General features: G+C 41.2%; 1 protein-coding gene across 4 annotated transcripts in view; it reads left to right on the top strand.

The window, feature by feature from the left end:
• SPPL2B (signal peptide peptidase like 2B) overlaps window positions 1–18,526 on the top strand; it is a 42,043-nt gene that overhangs the window by 9,694 nt on the left and 13,823 nt on the right. For all 4 annotated transcript variants that reach the window (XM_075283327.1, XM_075283320.1, XM_075283335.1 and 1 more), the window contains exons 4-6: window positions 5,007–5,096; window positions 5,850–5,989; window positions 17,967–18,112. In XM_075283327.1, the coding sequence (XP_075139428.1) occupies window positions 5,007–5,096; window positions 5,850–5,989; window positions 17,967–18,112 (376 nt within the window). The remainder of the gene's footprint in view (window positions 1–5,006; window positions 5,097–5,849; window positions 5,990–17,966; window positions 18,113–18,526) is intronic.

The raw sequence follows: 18,526 nt of genomic DNA, 5'->3' as shown, positions 1-18,526 counted from the left end.
TCTCTACCTTTCCAAGGAGAAATAAGACATTACCAGTTTGTGGCGCTCCCATTTGGAATATTCATATCTCCAAGGTTATATAAAAAAAATAAAGGTGGAACTGGCAGCCGTTCTTAGGTTAAATGTTTACATACTCCATTACTTAGACAATATCTTAATTTAGGCCTCCTCGTCTCTACTTCTATAAAAAATTACCATGTTTTCTGGCGTATAAGACGACTTTTTAATCCCCAAAACTTTTCTGAAAAGTTGGAGGTCGTCTTATACGCTGGGTATACGGGGGTAGCAGGGGGTGGAGGAGCGGGATACCTAACATGTACGGTATGTGTTTCACAGTATTTACATACTTTTATATGCAATGCATTAGTGATCAGACCTTTGCAATTGCATTGCAAAAAAATCGTCATTTCTTTTGCAGGCTGCATAGAGCAGCCTGCAAAAGAAAAGCACTGCAGACAGGCCGGGGAGCCTTTACAAGGCTCCCGGCTGTCATGCCAACGTGACGTCGGCCCTGGAGCATGCTCCAGGTGCCGGCGATCACCGGCGCCAGAAGGGTTAATTCCCATGGTCGGTGTGGGCACCGACCGGAGGCATTAGCGCTGGATGTCTGCTGGTGTCAGCAGACATCCAGCGCTAATGCCTCCGGTCGGTGCCCACACACGCTCCCATAGAAATGAATGGAAGCGCCCGACACGCCGATTAACCCTCCGCTTGCCAGCTACTTCCATTCATTTCTATTCACTACGTCTTACTTTCGGAGGAGCGCCTTATATTAGGCAAGGCAGCAAAATGTCTGCCATGCCTTACTTTTGGGGTACGTCGTATTTTCGGGGAAACACGGTAGCTCAGGGGCCAGTGTGTCATTTGAATCTGCCAAACCTTGATTTAAAGGGATTCTATCATTAAAATCACATTTTTTTCTCAATCACACGAAGGAATAGCCTTAAGAAAGGCTATTCTTCTCCTATCTTTAGATGTTTCCTCCGCGCCACCGTTCAGTAGAAATCCCGGTTTTTGTCTGTATGCAAATGAGTTCTCTCGCAGCATTGGGGGCGGTCCCCAGCACTCAAACAGCAATGAGGGTGTCCCCAATGCTGCGAGAGAACTCTCCAGCGCCGCCTCCATCTTCTGGAACAATCTCTTCCTGTGACTTCTTCCATCCTGGGTTTCAATCTTCTAGGCCTCGGGCAGAGCAGACTGCGCATGCCTGCTGGCCACAACAAAAATGGCCACTTACACAGTAAGCTGGTGTAAGTGGCCATTTTCTTGTGGCCTGTGGGCATGCGCTGTCGGCTTTGCCCTACGCCAGAGGCCTAGAAGTTTGAACCCAGCGCCAGAAGAAGACGCTCAGAGAGACTGTTCCTGAAGAAGATGGAGGCGTTGCTGGAGATTTCTCTCTCAGCATTGGGGAAGCCCCCAGTGCTGTTTGAAAGCTGGGGACTACCCCCAGTGCTGCGAGAGAACTCATTTGCATACAGACGAAAACCAAGATTTCTACCGAACGGCGGAGTGAAGAAGACATCTAAAGGTGGGAGAAGAATAGACTTTCTTAAGACTATTCCTACATGTGATCGAGAAAAAATGTGATTTTAATGGTAGAATCCCTTTAACAGCTTGGAAACTGAGAGGTCAGTCCTAGCTAGTAAGGGTCTAGCATACAGCATTTCAACAACAGTATGACAATCACATTGTATTATTAGGGAAGCCAGTGTTGCTGGTAGAACCCATGATTGAGTATGTCCCTGCTCCATTTCCACAAAGAATTTTAGTTGCCTTTCCTTAAACGGTTGAGGCGTAGTACGGAGGCCAGAAGTCTGCCACCATTCAAAACCTGAGTTTATCCAGCTCAGCATAGGTAGGTTTTCATCAAATAGGAGTATAATCTCCCACACATTATTAAGTCTAAGGGTGGGATATTGTGCCCCCCGGATTCCCAGTATCCCTGCTTCCAAGGCTTCTAGTAGGTGTCCATTGCCCAGCACATGTCACATGTCTCAGTATTCCTCTCGCTGCTATCTCAAGTGTCAAATCCCAGCCTATTAGATGTTGTAATTGAAAGGAAAGATAATGCAACCAGGGATTGGGGACAGCTAGGCCATTATCTGTCCTTCGACCAATGTCATGTTTCCAGAGTGATCCATGGGACACCACGTTTCCAAATAAGATCTCTAATGATGCCATTAAATTTATGGAATATACGTAACGTGAGCCAGATCAGGCAATCATGTAGGATCTAAAGTAACAATATTGACTGATCCCTATCTGGCTTTGGTATAACTGTTATACCTGCCTCTCTCATAGAATTAAGCAATTTGCCGACTGAGCATGCTTCCTAATACACCTTAAACACCTATGGCAATAGGACATCTACATACTGCTTGAAAACCTACTGGCAAGCCATCAATGCCTGGGAACTTATTAGCCATGGCATCAGAGTATCTAGAAATGTGGCATCCTCGTAAGTCAACTTGTCAGGAGTATCAGTTCAGCCAGTACACCTTTAAGGTTGCTATGTTAACCTCTGAAGCTTTTGTAGTTGTGTAGAAGTTTCCTTGGTTTGGGCAGTTTGCTGGCTGAGGAGGCATTTATAAGACTTCCTTCCTCCTGATTCAGGTCACTGATTAATTTTTACTTCCTTGTTTGGTGCAATTTCTTCACATACTGAGATGTTGCCCTTTCGGGGTTGCCTCTTTTAAGTGGTAAGGTATGCCAACTGTCCCATCTCAATATTCTATAGAATATTATTAGCTGTTGGGTTCCTTTGTACTGTCATATATAGTCTCCCTGCTGTTGATTTGACTATCCTCAAGTCCAAAAATATTGAGTGATCCTGAATTTCTGAAGTGAAAAACAATCCTACTTCATTGGAATTATTAATTGATACAAAATCAGTAAATTCATGCATCGTACTATTGCATAGTATCAATTTGCCATTGATGTAACTCAGCCATAACATTATGATCCAGTTCCATCTCTTCATATCTTCACAAAATATAATATCGTTCTCCCACCAGTCCAGGAAGAGATTGGCATAGGTCAGTGCACATTGGGGTCACCATAGTCATTCCCTTGAGCTAGTGGAAGTATTTGTGATCAAATACAAAGAAATGTTGTGTTAACGCAAAATAAAGTAATAATAATAATAATCCCGAGCTGCACCACTTCTCTGGAATGCTCTACCCCGGACAATAAGATTAACTCCCAACTTCTACAGTTTCAAACGCAAACTAAAGACGCATCTTTTCAGACAAGCCTATCACAATTCCTAATGCACAAAATTGTCTGAACACTGTATAAGCAATGCCGCCCCTGCTACCTCTTGTGTCACCCCCTCTACCTCATAGATTGTAAGCTCTTTTGAGCAGGGCCCTCAGTCCCATTGTGTGAAATGACGTTCTTTGTTATGTATTTCTGTATCTGAACCCTATAAATTGTACAGTGCTGCGGAATATGTTGGCGCTATATAAATAAAATGTATTATTATTATTATTATTATTATTATTATTATTTATCATAAAGTTGAAAAACCTTTTGTCTCCTCCATGTTACAGAGACCATTACAGTGACAAATAACATACCTTTGTTATGTATGTCACTTTTGTAGATTTAGAGAAATACATCTTTGAAGTCTTGTGCAAATTTAGAAGTTGGAGCACTGAGAATGGACGTTCAGCTTCTTGGAGCACTGCTCTTTTCACTCATACTCCTACCATTTTCTGCCTGCACCACCCTGTGCAGTAAGTCGATCTTCCCACAGCACTGACTTCACCCAACTTATCTGAGGTGTACACTACCGTTCACACTACCCAGACAATTTTGTGTTTTACATGAAAACTCACACTTGTATTTATCAGATGAGTTGCAAAATGAATAGAAAATATAGTCAAGGCATTGATAAGGTTAGAAATAATGATTTTTGTTTTTAAAATAATAATTTTCTCTTTCAAATTTTGCTTTCGTCAAAAGATGCTCCATTTGCAGCAATTTCAGCTTTGCAGCCCTTTGGCATTCTAGCTGTTAATTTGCTGAGGTAATCTGGAGAAATTTCACCCCATTCTTCCAGAAGCCCCTCCCACAAGTTGGATTGGCTTGATGGGCACTTTTTGCGTACCATACAGTCAAGCTTCTCCCACTACAGCTCAATGGGGTTGAGATCTGGTGACTGCGCTGACCACTCCATTACAGATAGAATACCAGCTGCCTGCTTCTTCCCTAAATAGTTCTTGTATAATTTGGAGGTGGCTTTGGGTCATTGTCCTGTTGTAGGATGAAATTCTCCAATCAAGTGCGGCAGTGCAAAATGGAGTGATAGCCTTCCTTATTCAAAATCCTTTTTACCTTGTACAAATCTCGCACTTTACCAGCACCAAAGCAACCCCAGACCATCACATTACCTCCACCATGCTTGACAGATGGCGTTAGACAAATGTTATTCTGTGTGATCCAAACATCTCAAACTTCGATTCGTCTGTCCATAACACTTTTTTCCTATCTTCCTCTGTCCAATGTGTGTGTTCTTTTGTACATATTACGCTTTTCCTTTTATTAGCCAGTCTCAGATATGGATTTTTCTTTGCCTCTCTGCCCTGAAGGCCAGCGTCCCGGAGTCACTTCTTCAAGGGTTTTCTAATCCATTAGCCTTCTTACACAATTAGTAAACACAATGTACCATTAGAACACCTGAGTGATGGTTGGTGGAAATGGACCTCTATGCACCTATGTGACCCTAAACTTTTGAAGAGTAGTGTAAGATCAGTGCTCCCAATGCTGAGGGCCATCCCCAGTGCACCAATTGCCTCTCATGCATAAGGCTTCTAAGTTAGGTTTTTTTTTTCAACTCTACAAAAGTGATTTACATAACAAAGATATTTGGTTTATCACAGTAATGTGTTCTGTAACACAGAGGTGACAGTTGAATATGCTTGAGGGGAGATGGTAGACTCCCTTTATCACTAAAACCAAGAAAAAGTCAAGTATATAATAAATCTTAAATTTATATATTTTAGGTCCCTCCTGGAGGTAATCGTAGCCAGTATGAGGAGATTGACATTCCTGTGGCTCTTCTTAGCTACACAGATATGCTAGATATTAGTAAGGTAAGTATTAAGGCCAATTTTACTTAAACAGGATCTCTCGGGACCTGACAGTGTTATATACTGAATTCAGCACATTGTCAGCTTGGCTGATAGCTGACCTGCATGCAGAAATAATGGTGCCATTAGTTTCCGTACCAATATCACTGCAGCGTCAGAGACTCACGCATCATCCCTGGGTGGTGAGGAATGCCTCATCCTGACAGTACAAGATTTTGGAAGTGTACCGTCAGGTGGGTGTTCGTCACTACCCAACAATGATGCTAAATGTTAATGCCAATATTAGAGGACATGAAAGGTAGTCTTTAAATCACTTTGTTCATACCAATAATTAGAATGCTTGTAAAGTAGTAAAAAAGTAAGTTCACCAACTGCCTAAGTTTTTTTAAATTCCCTATTTAGAAAGGTTTCACATGAAACTGCACACAATATCACAGTGATTATTTGGCAGATTTGTTCTGTGCTGGTGATTACCTTCCCCAACTACTGCCAAGTTCCCCCCAGGGGAGAGCTGCCAATCAAAGAATGATGGGTTGAGCAAGGTGTTTTCTGCATAATACAGCCAGCCTTCACAAGTGACTACACAAATCACTTTGCTCTACTATGACGACTCAGGGCATGGATGGGTTATTAAATATGCCATGTATGTTATGTCTAAAATTGTTCAGATGCATAAAATAATTCATTTAATCCTAATGTACTGAATGTAAACCAGAATTTCTACTGTTTTATTTACTTATTGCACATTTTTTTCAGACATTTCGCCAGTCTGTAAAAGTGGCGATGTATGCACCAAATGAGCCTGTTGTAGACTACAACATGGTCATTATTTTTATAATGGCTGTAGGAACTGTCGCTACTGGTGGCTACTGGGCTGGAAGTAGAGATGTTAAGAAGTAAGTAAAGTAGTTCATTTAAGAGTATCAAAATTTTTCCTTGAATATTCTTTTTCTTTCTTCAAACCTGTTGGAATGACTAAACATTCCTTCTCCTGTCACTATAACCAGAGAGAGTCAAACATTTTGGTGTAGGCCATCTAATGTTGCTGTACTTACCTGGAAACTGTGGGCAAATTTTCATTATTTATCATCTTTAAATATGGTGCCTGCTCACAAGCAGATAGCAACAGTTTGCACTTATTTGCTATCTGTATCAAGTAATGAATATAACCACAAAAATTGTATTTTCAATAATTAGATTAATTTTATTATAATTATCAAAGAAAAAAATGAGACAATAAAAACAATTAAAATCGCATCGATATGAGTGGAGGTCGCACTGCCACACAGTACATAGTAATCACACACATGTACAACAACAGTGTTTAGATCAGGCATGTCAAACTCAGGGTACCCCGATGGCCACATGAGTAAGAAGAGGTTGTTGCGAGGGCTGCACACAGCAGCTAATGGCTAGGGCCTAGGGGACTGATCACTAATACCATGCATCGCAAAAATCCGGCATTTCTATTGCAGGCTACATAGAGTAGCCTACAATAGAAAGTATAGAATGACAGGCTGGAGCCTCACAAGGCTCCCGGCTGCCATAAAAATGCACGCAGTCCCCGAATCTTGCTCCGGGTGCCTGAGATTGCCGGTAAAATGGCACGTCAGTTAAATAAACACCATTATTGTGTTGGAGTGCTGGGGGGGGGGGGGCTTCTGGATGTCTGGCCCTTCCTTGGGCCTGAGGACTGTTTTTTTTTCCCACCCACTTGCAATTCTTGCACTTGGGGGTTAATAGGAGCACTACAGACTGTAATGCTCCAATTAACCCCCAAGTGAAAGAATTACAAGGTGGGTGGCAAAAAAAACAGTCCTCAAGCCCAAGGAAGAGACAGACAGATATCAAAAAGCCCCCCTCCCCCAGCACCCCAACCCTTCCCCAGCACTCCAACCCCCACATCATCATAAATCTAGTATTTATCCCCTATCCTATGGATAGGGGTTAAATACTTGAAAAAAATCACAATTTCTTCTGCAGAAGCTTACCTGCTTCTGCTCTTCAGACCGCATAGGACGCAGGCACACGTTGGGTGCGGGCCTGATTACGTGGCCACGTCGCCCGGCGTGTGACGGAATGGAGGGGGCGGAGAAGAGGGGGCGGAGCAGGCAGGGAGACCTGCTCTCTACGAAGGGTGAGGGGCGGCCGCTGGAGCAGCGCTGTGTCCAGCAGGGCCGCCCCAATCCACTGCTCACTTTCCCTGTCGAGACGGTGACACTAAGCCAGTCCAGGACAGTTTGTCCTGGACTGGCTTAGGTCAAAAAATGCCGAAAAATGCTGATCGTGAGTTTTGTACATCTGCGGCCCGCACAAAAGTCTCAAACTTTGTCTCTAACTTTAGAGACAAAGTTTGAGACTTTTGTGCGGGCCGCAGATATGCCTGTAAAGGGCTGCATGCGGCCCGTGGGCCGTATGTTTGACATGCCTGGTTTAGATGATAAGAAGTACACAACTGTATGTATTAAATACATATACGTACATACCATCAGTACCAAAGCTTATGATGTGAATTGAGGTTATCTCACATTAAATAGATTAGGTATCCAAGGGGTTAATACATGGTTGGAGTGTATTTCAAATGCTCAGAATATAATCCTTAGTAAGGTAATATAATAAATATAAATATAGAGTCCTTCAAACTACCAAAATGTCATTACAATTGTTTTTTTTGTACTATTTTTGTATATGGTATCACTTTTATAAGTACTTTATCTCACACAGAAATAAGTCCATTTTGATTCGTTTATAGGTGGTAACTTGATGCAATATATCTACTTCTTATAGTCCTACTACATCTATTTACTAATAATGACATTTTGGTAGTTTGGAGGACTACCAAGGGTCTCCCGGGAAATTTTGCATCTCCGGTAGCCAGAGCAATTTTCACAGTTTTGAGATGGACAAATCCAAGCCTAAGTTGCAACATTAAAAAATCATCCAACTACCCCCCCCTCCCCCCCCCCATTACCTATATATTTTCTTAAAGTAGACACCTGCAGCATTGTCAGAATGCCACTTGGTACTGTATACGAACAGGCACCTTCATGCAATTTTGATTTAAAATGAGTGTTTAACAAAAAAAAAAAATAATTTGCAACTGTATATTATTTGCTAAAAGTGGAAACCAAACAATGAGCAAGTTCCATGAGCAAGCATGTAGATACTGAAAGTACAAGAGGAGGATGACTCACTTGGAGGCACGCGTGTGTTGTAAACTGATTCCACGATGTCTTTGAGGGGGCACATCTTGGGCAGGTGTGACTACTGTGCTTGGCTCCACCTTTCAGATTTCTATCTGTTGGACATCTGGAAGTGTCTGTAATCCGTTTATAACAATGGGCTCAACTCAATAACTGCGCCGTACGGTATTTAAGTTTGAACAGATCGAGCATGGAAGGGCGTTGTTTTTTAAAATAAGAGCAACGATAGAACATCATACATCACTGAAGTGGTTTGTAAGGGCAGTGTAGTAAGGAGGGTTTAACCACCCGGAGAGTAAAATACAGAGGTGTATAGTGATCAATCCCTTACTCAGTGTAGCTTAATGAACATATGTACACAATTATACACCCTGCAATATATTGAGGGTACATGTGCTCATCAGGGTGGTATATTATATTATAAATTCTCAACTCAATAACGTTGCCATCTGCCTATATAAGGATACTATGATGCCAAGAACCTGATGCTCGTTTGCGAATGGAGTTGGGAGGTTGTAGTGGTGATGCGTAACCAAGCTCAATACAGCATTATCTCTAGTGGAAATGATACCCACTATGCATAATCATCTGGTACTTACCTGATTGACATTAACAGGTTAGGCTATAGCCACATATTGAATCCGGGTGAGAGGTTTTGGGGTCCGCTGAAGATATGTATCTATCAATATGTAATCGAACCCCCATAAAAATGAAACTGCATGCCGATAGAAACGAGAGAAGTCACAGAAGAGGCAAGGAAGCAAAGACGGATAAAGCATGAGCTTAACAAAGATATAGTATATGTACCGCAAACATCAACTTACAACAGGAGCTCAGACTCCTAAAAACACTAATACAGAAGACGAGCAGGAATTTGGTGTTATTCTCTAGTATGTTAAAAAGCTATTCTGCAGCTAGCAAACTGTGACACCAAAATCTAGCATACCATATATAAAAACACAACTTAATATTTCATATACACAAGCACCTTCATGCAACTTTGCAGCAGAGATTACAAGCCAAAATTGCACAAAAATTCAAATTTAAAGTCACTAAAGTACATGCTCAAACAATCCCTTTCTGCAAACAAATTGTACTTTCCAAAAACCTGCAATATGAGGAGTTCATACATACCACACATGTATATATTTACAGGTGCGGGTACTAAAGAAATGCCAAAGTCGCAGAAATGCGCCAACCAATTTTGTGCATGCAAATTAAATAGGAGTTTACATAAAAATTATTATTTTCTAACCCCCTATAAAAAATTTTTTTTTAGCAACTTATACCTTCATCTCTAGTGATAATAGTTATTATTTATTTTAGAATGTAATGGACATCGCTAGAAGCTTATTTTACTGTAGAAAACTTTTTTTGGCGCTGCGACCTGGACAATGGTAAATGTCTGGGTGACAACATCAATAAACTTCCTGCTTATGTTCAGAATACCCCTTTAGTAAGGTAGTAAGGCTCAGGGGGGAATTTCCCCTCTAGTAAGGCTCAGGGGGGAATTACATGATCCCTCTATGTGACAATCAGATTGCAAAAGTATAGTATGCTCTCCGATTGACATGATGGGGGGGTAGCAGGGACAGAACTCCCTGATACCTCCCTCCTGGGGTCACATTCAAGTTAGGCACAGAGATAACAATGATTCCTCACCTCTGTGCAACCTGCAGGGCTCCTCCTCCCCCCTCCCCTTCTACTACAGTCCACAAGATGCTTCCCGAGACAGGAGGGGGGACAATTTAGAGTCCTGTATCTCAGGACTGGATGGGCCTATCATAATGATTTAAGATTCATTTTAAAGATGAGAATCTCATCTTTAAAATGATACCAATAACTTCATAATAGCTCTTACAGTTATAGAGCGAATTGCTGTTAAAAACGCTGTCAGGAATTGGGATCTTCAATGGGATCTCAATGCCGAATAGCGTTTTCAACAGTGAATCCCTCCATAACTATAAATGCTATCGTGAAGGTCTTAGTATCATTTTAAAGATGAGATTCTCATCTTTGAAATGAATCTTAAAGCATTAAGATAGCAGCCAGTCCTGAGATATCGGCATTAGTAGTAAGGACGTAGTAGCTATGTTCTCGGCTACAGAAGAGCCACCCTGTGAGGATGTAGAGCTACGTCCTCGGCAGGGAAAAGGTTAAAAAATATATACAGTATAACATTATAAATATGAAACTTTGTGTGTTTGGATATTTTACTCAATCATGCAAAAACGGCTGAACAGATTTGGATGAATTTTAGCTCATAATTTTTAACCTGGATTAACACACAGGATACTTTTTATCCCGGTAAATGGCATGTATTCATGACTGTCATCAATTTATGTTAATACTGTACTATCCTACTAATATTATGAACTAGCGTTTGCCTGTGACTTTGTCTGCATGGACTTCAGAATTGGGTTAAGAGAGAAATGAAAAACTTGTGCGTAATAAAAATAATGGGATAAAAAATTTCACCAATTACATCGCTTGCGCTGTAATAGAGTAAAATAGGTGCACTATTGCGTTTAAGTGATTATGTATTTGATATAGTATATGGTAATCACAGGATTGTTGTTTTGGTTTTGTTTCATTATCTTTAGGGGCCGTTCACACGGAGTAACGCACCGCGCATTCAGGCACGTATACACGTGTCAGAGCGCGGCGCTTCAAAACAGATCCCATTCATTTCAATGTGTGCCGGCATACGCGCGATACACATTGAAATCAATGGGTTACAAAGCCATTGCTTCGTTAATCGGAATTTATTGCTGTGCAGTGTTTGCTTGCTTTTGGTTTCGTGGTGTTTGGTTGCTTAGCTTATGCTGTTTGTGTTGTGATCAGTTTGTGTTCTTTAGTGAATTTTGATTTATTTTTCATTTGTTTTCACTTTTAATCCAAATTGGCAGTTTCCCAATTCTAAACATGCCGGGAAAACGAAAATCTAATTTGTCACAAAATTCTACAAAAAATGAGAGCTATGAAGGTAGCCAGAAGTCAACAGACTTCTCCTCAATCTCCTTGAGGAGAAGTCTGTTGACTTCTGGCTACCTTCATAGGAGGATTGAGCAAGCTAGGCGTAAAGCCTCTCTTAGAGCAGGCGGATCATCAACGCCAACAACACTCTCATTATATGGCGTCCCAGCGAGCTGCTGAGACGTCGCTACAATCACAGGCACGGTATGAGGAACAAGTACAGCGGCAGGCCAGCTTAAGAGCTGCCAAAATGCTGGAGAAGGCAAACCATTGCCGGCAGCAATTTGCTGAATATATGGCATCCCAGAGAGCTGCTGAGACTGTGGAGAAGCAGAAGCTTGGAGATGGGCTGATGCTGAAAGGGTGGCGCGGTGACAGTGGGGAACATTCACTCGAAATGCTTGGAGTGTTTTTGAACATGCTGCATTGGAGTACGATGCAAGTCTCGACTACAGCAGCCACAGGCTCCTAAAAATGAAAAGATTGAATAAAGCGTGTAGATTTTATGATGCGAAGAAATGGAAAGAAGAGATGGCTGGGATGTGGTGTTCTGTGGGAAACGTCGTTACCGTATATACTCGAGTATAAGCCGAATCTTTCAGCACAGTTTTTGTCTGACCAGCCACAATAGTAATGTATAGACTTTCCCATAAAATAGTAAGAAAAAAAAAAATCCCTCCTTTCCCTAGAATACATATAAAAGTAGAAAATTACTGTGAAATACATACACATTAGGTATCCCTGTGTCTGAAAGTGCCTGGTCTACTGAATATAGGAAGGGGTTAATAGGAGCACTGCAGATACCCTATATTCAGCCAGCCTGAATTCCAAGTGGGGGGGAAAAAACTCAGTCCTCAAGCTCAGGGAAGGGGCAGACAGACAACCAAAACACCCCCTCCCCTTTCCCAGCAACTACTGCACCCAAAAACTCCGACCATTTTTGAAATTTTCCAGTAGCTGCTGCATTTTCCCCCTAGGCTTATACTCGAGTCAATAAGTTTTCTCAGTTTTTTTGTGGTAAAATTAGGGGCCTCGGCTTATATTCGGGTCGGCTTATACTCGAGTATATACGGTATCCCACGGTTAGAGGAGCCAGCAGAACGATTGAAAGAATTATTTTCATGCAGCACAGATGAATTGCAGCATTTTTTAAATAATATCAGAAAATACAATGATTGCTTCACCAATTCCAGACCACCCATAGACTTTATACATCCGGATAGCGGTTGCCTAGTTCTGACAGGACGTGCCGGTACGTCCAGTCAGAACACAGTAGCTGCACAGAGATCGTGCAGCTACTGAAGCTGGGAGCCGGCTTTAACTTCAGCCGGAGCTCCCAGAGAGATGGCAGGGAAGATTTATTACCTCCCCTGCCATCTCGATCGCTATGTATACAGCTCTCAATTAGCGCTGTATACACAGCTATGGACGCTGCCATAATTCAGCCGCCCTCTGACCCGGCGGTCACGTGATCCGCCGGGAGCACAGTCTTGCAAAAGCTGCTGCTCCTAAAGGACCCAGATCAGCTCAGTAAGCTGTGTATACAGTGTGCAGGAGGCTGTTTTTCTTCTGCAACTGGGGCTAAATGTAGCAGCCCCAGTTATAGGAGAAATCGGCCTCCAGTACAAAAAAAAGTGATCAGATGTCCCCAAAGGTCTCTTATGACCTTATGGGGACACAATCTGAAAAATAAAATAAAAATATAATTAAAAAAAGTTTTTAAAAAATGTAAATAAAATATTTTTTTTTAATAATACGCTAATAAAATGCCATTAAAGGTTATAGCCCCACCCCCGACGACACCATACAAAATAAAAATTACCGTAACGGAGAGGAAAAACTATATTATAAAGTTTTTCAGTGACACTTTGTGTTATTAAATAAAAAAAAAAGTTATAAATTGAAAACCAGACACAATTTCCCTCCTATTTTGTTTATATTTTCCCGGATATAAAAAAAATTAAAACACATTTGAAAATAAAAACAACATACAAATAAAGCCTTATGTGTCCCCGAAAAAAGACGCAAAAATTAGTTGACTGAGACATACGGGAAAAATGTTACAGCCCTCAAAACCGCACATACAAAATAAACCTAAAATGTGTCTGGTCCTGGAGCACAAATTGACCCGGTACTGAAGTGGTTAATCACTTACACGCAAAACTGCAGCTATTTGTCTCTCTTTACAGCACAAGCGATATGATGAGTGAAATTTTTTTTTATCCCATGAATTTTTTTTTTTTTATTACACATTTTTAATTTCTCTCTGGATCCAATTCTGAAGTCCACGCAAGCAAAGTCGTGGACAGAAGCTAGTCTAAAATAATTTGATCAGTTTATGCCACAATAGTTGCCATAGCATGGAAAATAAAATTGAAATGCTGAAATTGCTGTTAAATACGTTTCATACACGAAGCTCTAAAGAAGTTATGATGTTGCAAAAAACTTTTATTTCAAAGTTTATTTTAAATGTATTAAAATATGAAAAAGCTATATAAATTTGGTATTACTGTGACTATATTCACCTACACAATATAGCAAACGTGTAAGGGAGCGTTCACACTACCGTTGGTGTCCGACATGTAGTGTCCGCTCCTAGTGTCCGCTCAAAATCTGTCACGGACACTAGGAGCGGACACTACATGTGTCCGTGACACCTGTCATTCACTTGAATGGGCATCGGGTGTGTTCTTTTGCACTCCGTGCCCGTCCTTTCCTGTCCGCAAGAGAAGATGTCCGACTTCTCAAGCGGACAGAAGAACCTTGCATGCAGGGTTTTTCTGTCCGCTTGAGAAGTCGGACATCTTCTCTTGCGGACAGGAAAAGACGGGCACGGAGTGCAAAAGAACGCACCCGATGCCCATTCAAGTGAATGACAGGTGTCACGGACACATCTAGTGTCCGTGACAGATTTTGAGCGGACACTACATGTCGGACACCGACGGTAGTGTGAACGCCCCCTTAGCTGCACAATACAGAGCAATAGCCTGTTGTCTAGTTTAATGATCATTGTGAAAACTGTGTTTTTCAATATTTTAAAATATTGACATAAGGTTAGTAGGAAAAAAAACAGGATAAAAGTGTACCACCATTTCTGAAATAAAAATGTATTATAACGCAGGAGTGCAAAAACTATTTGTTCTAAATAATATTAGAATATTTTCTTTTTCAACTGCAGTGTGTTTTAAAAAAACAATTACTATATTTTTTTGTCTTGTTCAGATAGAGCTTTTTACAGATGGATTTCAAAGTAGGATTCGCCAAAAAAACAAGAAATCAAAAAAACCAAACCTCTCATACACTTCCATTCATTACAGTTGGAGTCAGTGACAGATATTTTTCCTACAGCTCATTTGTTACCTAGAGCTTAAAATAAATAAACAACCTAAGTTTAGGCAGATTCCGCCTTGAAAAGTCCATTAAAAAACTGCATCAGACACTCACTTTTTTTTTGCCTTCCATTTATTTTTTGCCACAGCAGTGGATGGGATTCTGGCTAATTGCAGAAAAAAATTAACAGCAGAAAATCTGCATTTTTGAAAATCGCAGAATGTCAATTATATCTGCGGAAACGTTGGCGCTTCCCATTATATATATCTCTTTATATTATGAAAATGGATTTCTGTCTGTTCTTTATGCGCAACCAAACGACTAGAACTGATCTTCACCAAATTTGGCACACAGATACTTCAGGTGTCTGGGAAGGTTTAAGGTGAGGCCATAACTCGCTCGGATGTACCATTGATTCCCAAAACAATGAACACACACACACACACACACACTAGCTAATACAAACCTGCAAGTCTTTCACTGATATTCCAACTGTAATACACACGGTCACTCCACATGTACGATCCAACACTGATATCCAAACTGAGATGCACACATCAGAGGATTAGATACACAGTACCACATGCCGGAGGATTAAATACGCGCATCTGCACTAGACATCAAGGGATCAATTGTCTCCCTTCCTTCCCACTTGGCTTTTTCTGCAATGCAGAACCCTCTGCTCTTAGCTGCACTTGTGCAAAGCTGGTAGCTAACTCTGATGTGCTTTGGTTTTCTGGAAGGGGTTGATTTGCAGCTTCTCCGGAGTTTCTCAATCTCCATCTAGAGAAGGCTTTCCAGATTCTTCAGGATTAGAGTTGGCTTCAAAAAAATCGGAGAGGACAAAGGTGCACAGCTGATTACTAGAGATGAGCGAACACTAAAATGTTCGAGGTTCGAAATACGATTCGAACAGCCGCTCACTGTTCGAGTGTTCGAACGGGTTTCGAACCCCATTATAGTCTATGGGGAACATATACTCGTTAAGGGGGAAACCCAAATCCGTGTCTGGAGGGTCACTAAGTCCACTATGACACCCCAGGAAATGATACCAACACCCTGGAATGACACTGGGACAGCAGGGGAAGCATGTCTGGGGGCATAAAAGTTACTTTATTTCATGGAAATCCCTGTCAGCTTGCGATTTTCGCAAGCTAACTTTTCCCCATAGGAATGCATTGGACAGCGCTGATTGGCCAGAGTACGGAATTCGACCAATCAGCGCTGGCTCTGCTGGAGGAGGCGAAGTCTAAGATGTAGCAGTCATCAGATCGGAGTCATCAGATGTAGCAGAGCCGAGGGTGCACTGGAATCCCTGTGCAAACTCAGCTCACGCTAATAGAATGCATGGCCAGCGCTGATTGGCCAATGCATTCTATTAGCCCGATGAAGTAGAGCTGAATGTGTGTGCTTAGCTCAACTACTCCACCGGCGTAGTTGAGCTAAGCACACACATTCAGCTCTACTTCATCGGGCTACTAGAATGCATTGGCCAGCGCTGATTGGCCAGAGTACGGAATTCGACCAATCAGCGCTGGCTCTGCTGGAGGAGGCGGAGTCTAAGATCGCTCCACACCAGTCTCCATTCAGGTCCGACCTTAGACTCCGCCTCCTCCGGCAGAGCCAGCGCTGATTGGCCGAAGGCTGGCCAATGCATTCCTATGGGAATGCAGAGACTTAGCAGTGCTGAGCCAGTTCTGCTCAACTACACCGTGTGCCGGTCAGCCCATCAGATGTAACAGAGCCGAGGGTGCACTAGAACCCTTATGCACACTCGGCTCTGCTACATCAGAGTTTGCCACGTGATGTTCGATTCGAATCGAACACATCGAACAGCCTGATATCCGATCGAACATGTGTTCGATAGAACACTGTTCGCTCATCTCTACTGATTACCAAGCAGATGTCTGATTACTGTGCTGTGACTATAATGAGCAGCACCTGTGTACTCATCACATGACCATGGTCAGAGTTTTATCCTGTAGAAGTAACAGAATGAATGACAGCAAGCAGAGATCTAGAAAACTGTGAGGAATTGATATAGAAAGTATATTGGAAAATTGTGCAACTCTTTATTATACAAACCATAACATTTGTCTCTCAGTATTGGTCTGAAAGTGGCCAACCCCTTTAAGTACCTCTTTGATTTACCCAAATGGAATTGATTAGGAGGTTTTTCAAAGCAACTAGAGTTCCTAGAGTTCCTAACCTAGTACCATCTTGAGATTTGAACATGATACTAAATAGTATATTTAATCCGCCCTTTGAACCTCTGTCAACAGTAGACCTAAAGAGACTCTTTTGGAAAAAAGCTAGAAGGGTTAAGGGCCCTTACTAGAGAACCTTAACGTGAAGCTCTAGATGACCGAATTATTTACAAGTTGGATCCTTCTCATCTGACAAAAGTTGTATCTATATGGTGGATGTTTATAGAGTTGTATGTAATATCTGGAAGTGACAAGTTGCAGGAGGGTGAATCAGAATTTATTTACACAATTCCAGTTCCCCTACAGGTAGAAAAACCACTTATTTTTGCAGACAATTTGTACTTCCTAATGGTACAATTTAAAGGGGTCATCAGACCTCTCCCTGGGCTTCTGTTTCCAGTGGCATCAGGTCTGGTCTTTGGTTTACAGGTCCCCTGGCTATTTGTGCTTTAAGAAAATGTTTTTTGTTTTTTTTTTTTTGCAAAGTTTTCGGTTTTTGTTAAGGAGATAAAATTTAAATAAAACTTTGATATGTAAAATTGGTGTCCCTAGAATTGTACCAAAACATAGAATACTGATGACATGTCATTTTGGCTGCAGAGTGAACACCGTAAAAACAAAGCCAGAAGAAAGGGTTTTGTTTTTTGTTTTTTTGTTTTTTTTATACAGCCTCCCAGTACATTGTACAGAATATTAATTGGCACCATCGTGAAGAACAGTTTTTACCACAAACTTTAAGCCCTCATATGGCTCTGTGAGCGGGGGAAAAAAAAAAGTTATGGGGGGTTTGGAAGGCTGGGAGTTGAAAACAAAAACTGAGATGCCACTGGCAGAAAGGGGTTAAGGGGAAAGGGGTTATGTTTGTGGGCACAACAGATTCTGGTCCGACTTACTCTACATATTCATTTTATACCAGGCTGCTGCAATAAAATGATTCATGTAGCATCTGTCCCAGGATCTGTCACAGTGTCAAAGTCAGGGTAAGGAATTTGCAAATAAGACCTCATTGGTGTAAAACAGGAATTTGCTCACAGCTCCAAATTAGTTTTATCTTGGGCATACATATTTATATTAAGTCAAGGTGAAATATTAAACATTTACTTTTATTTTATTCTATTTGTCTGCAAGTTAAAAGTAACAGCGTCTCTCTTCTTCAGGAGCTATATGAAACACAAGAGGGATGATGGAGCAGATAAAAAACATGATGATGAAACCGTAGATGTCACTCCTATTATGATCTGTGTGTTTGTTGTTATGTGTTGCTCTATGTTGGTCCTCCTATTCAACTTCTATGACCGTTTAGGTAAGAAAATTGTCGTATATGCATTCATTGACCATATAAGCTCAATAAAAATTTGATTTCAAGGGTTTCCGATCAGCAGTTTTGCAGGGTGTTCTTTTTTTAAAAAATTTTACCCATTAAAACAGATAAACTTAAAGTTTGCTACATCTGTATACAAATAAACCTATACACTCTTGATACCTCTATAGTTTCTGAGCATTTTATAAAGTGCCACCAAGAAGTTCATACCCATGGCACCTTTATGTACATTTTCATCAAAGTATTTAATAAGTTTAGAATTGCTTGCCACTTGTAAAATATGAAGGTTAGTGCATAGATCTTAGTATCATATTTAAACCCAAAGCTTTCAGACGAAAGGTAAAATATTGCAAGTATAATACTAATTTGAAGTCAACAGGAGCAGCATCAAAAAAA

This window comes from Leptodactylus fuscus, chromosome 1 (assembly GCF_031893055.1).
Source record: "Leptodactylus fuscus isolate aLepFus1 chromosome 1, aLepFus1.hap2, whole genome shotgun sequence".
Classification (NCBI taxonomy): Eukaryota; Metazoa; Chordata; class Amphibia; order Anura; family Leptodactylidae; genus Leptodactylus; species Leptodactylus fuscus.
The sequence above is the reverse complement of the archived record's forward strand: the minus strand, read 5'-3'. Positions and strand labels throughout refer to the sequence as shown.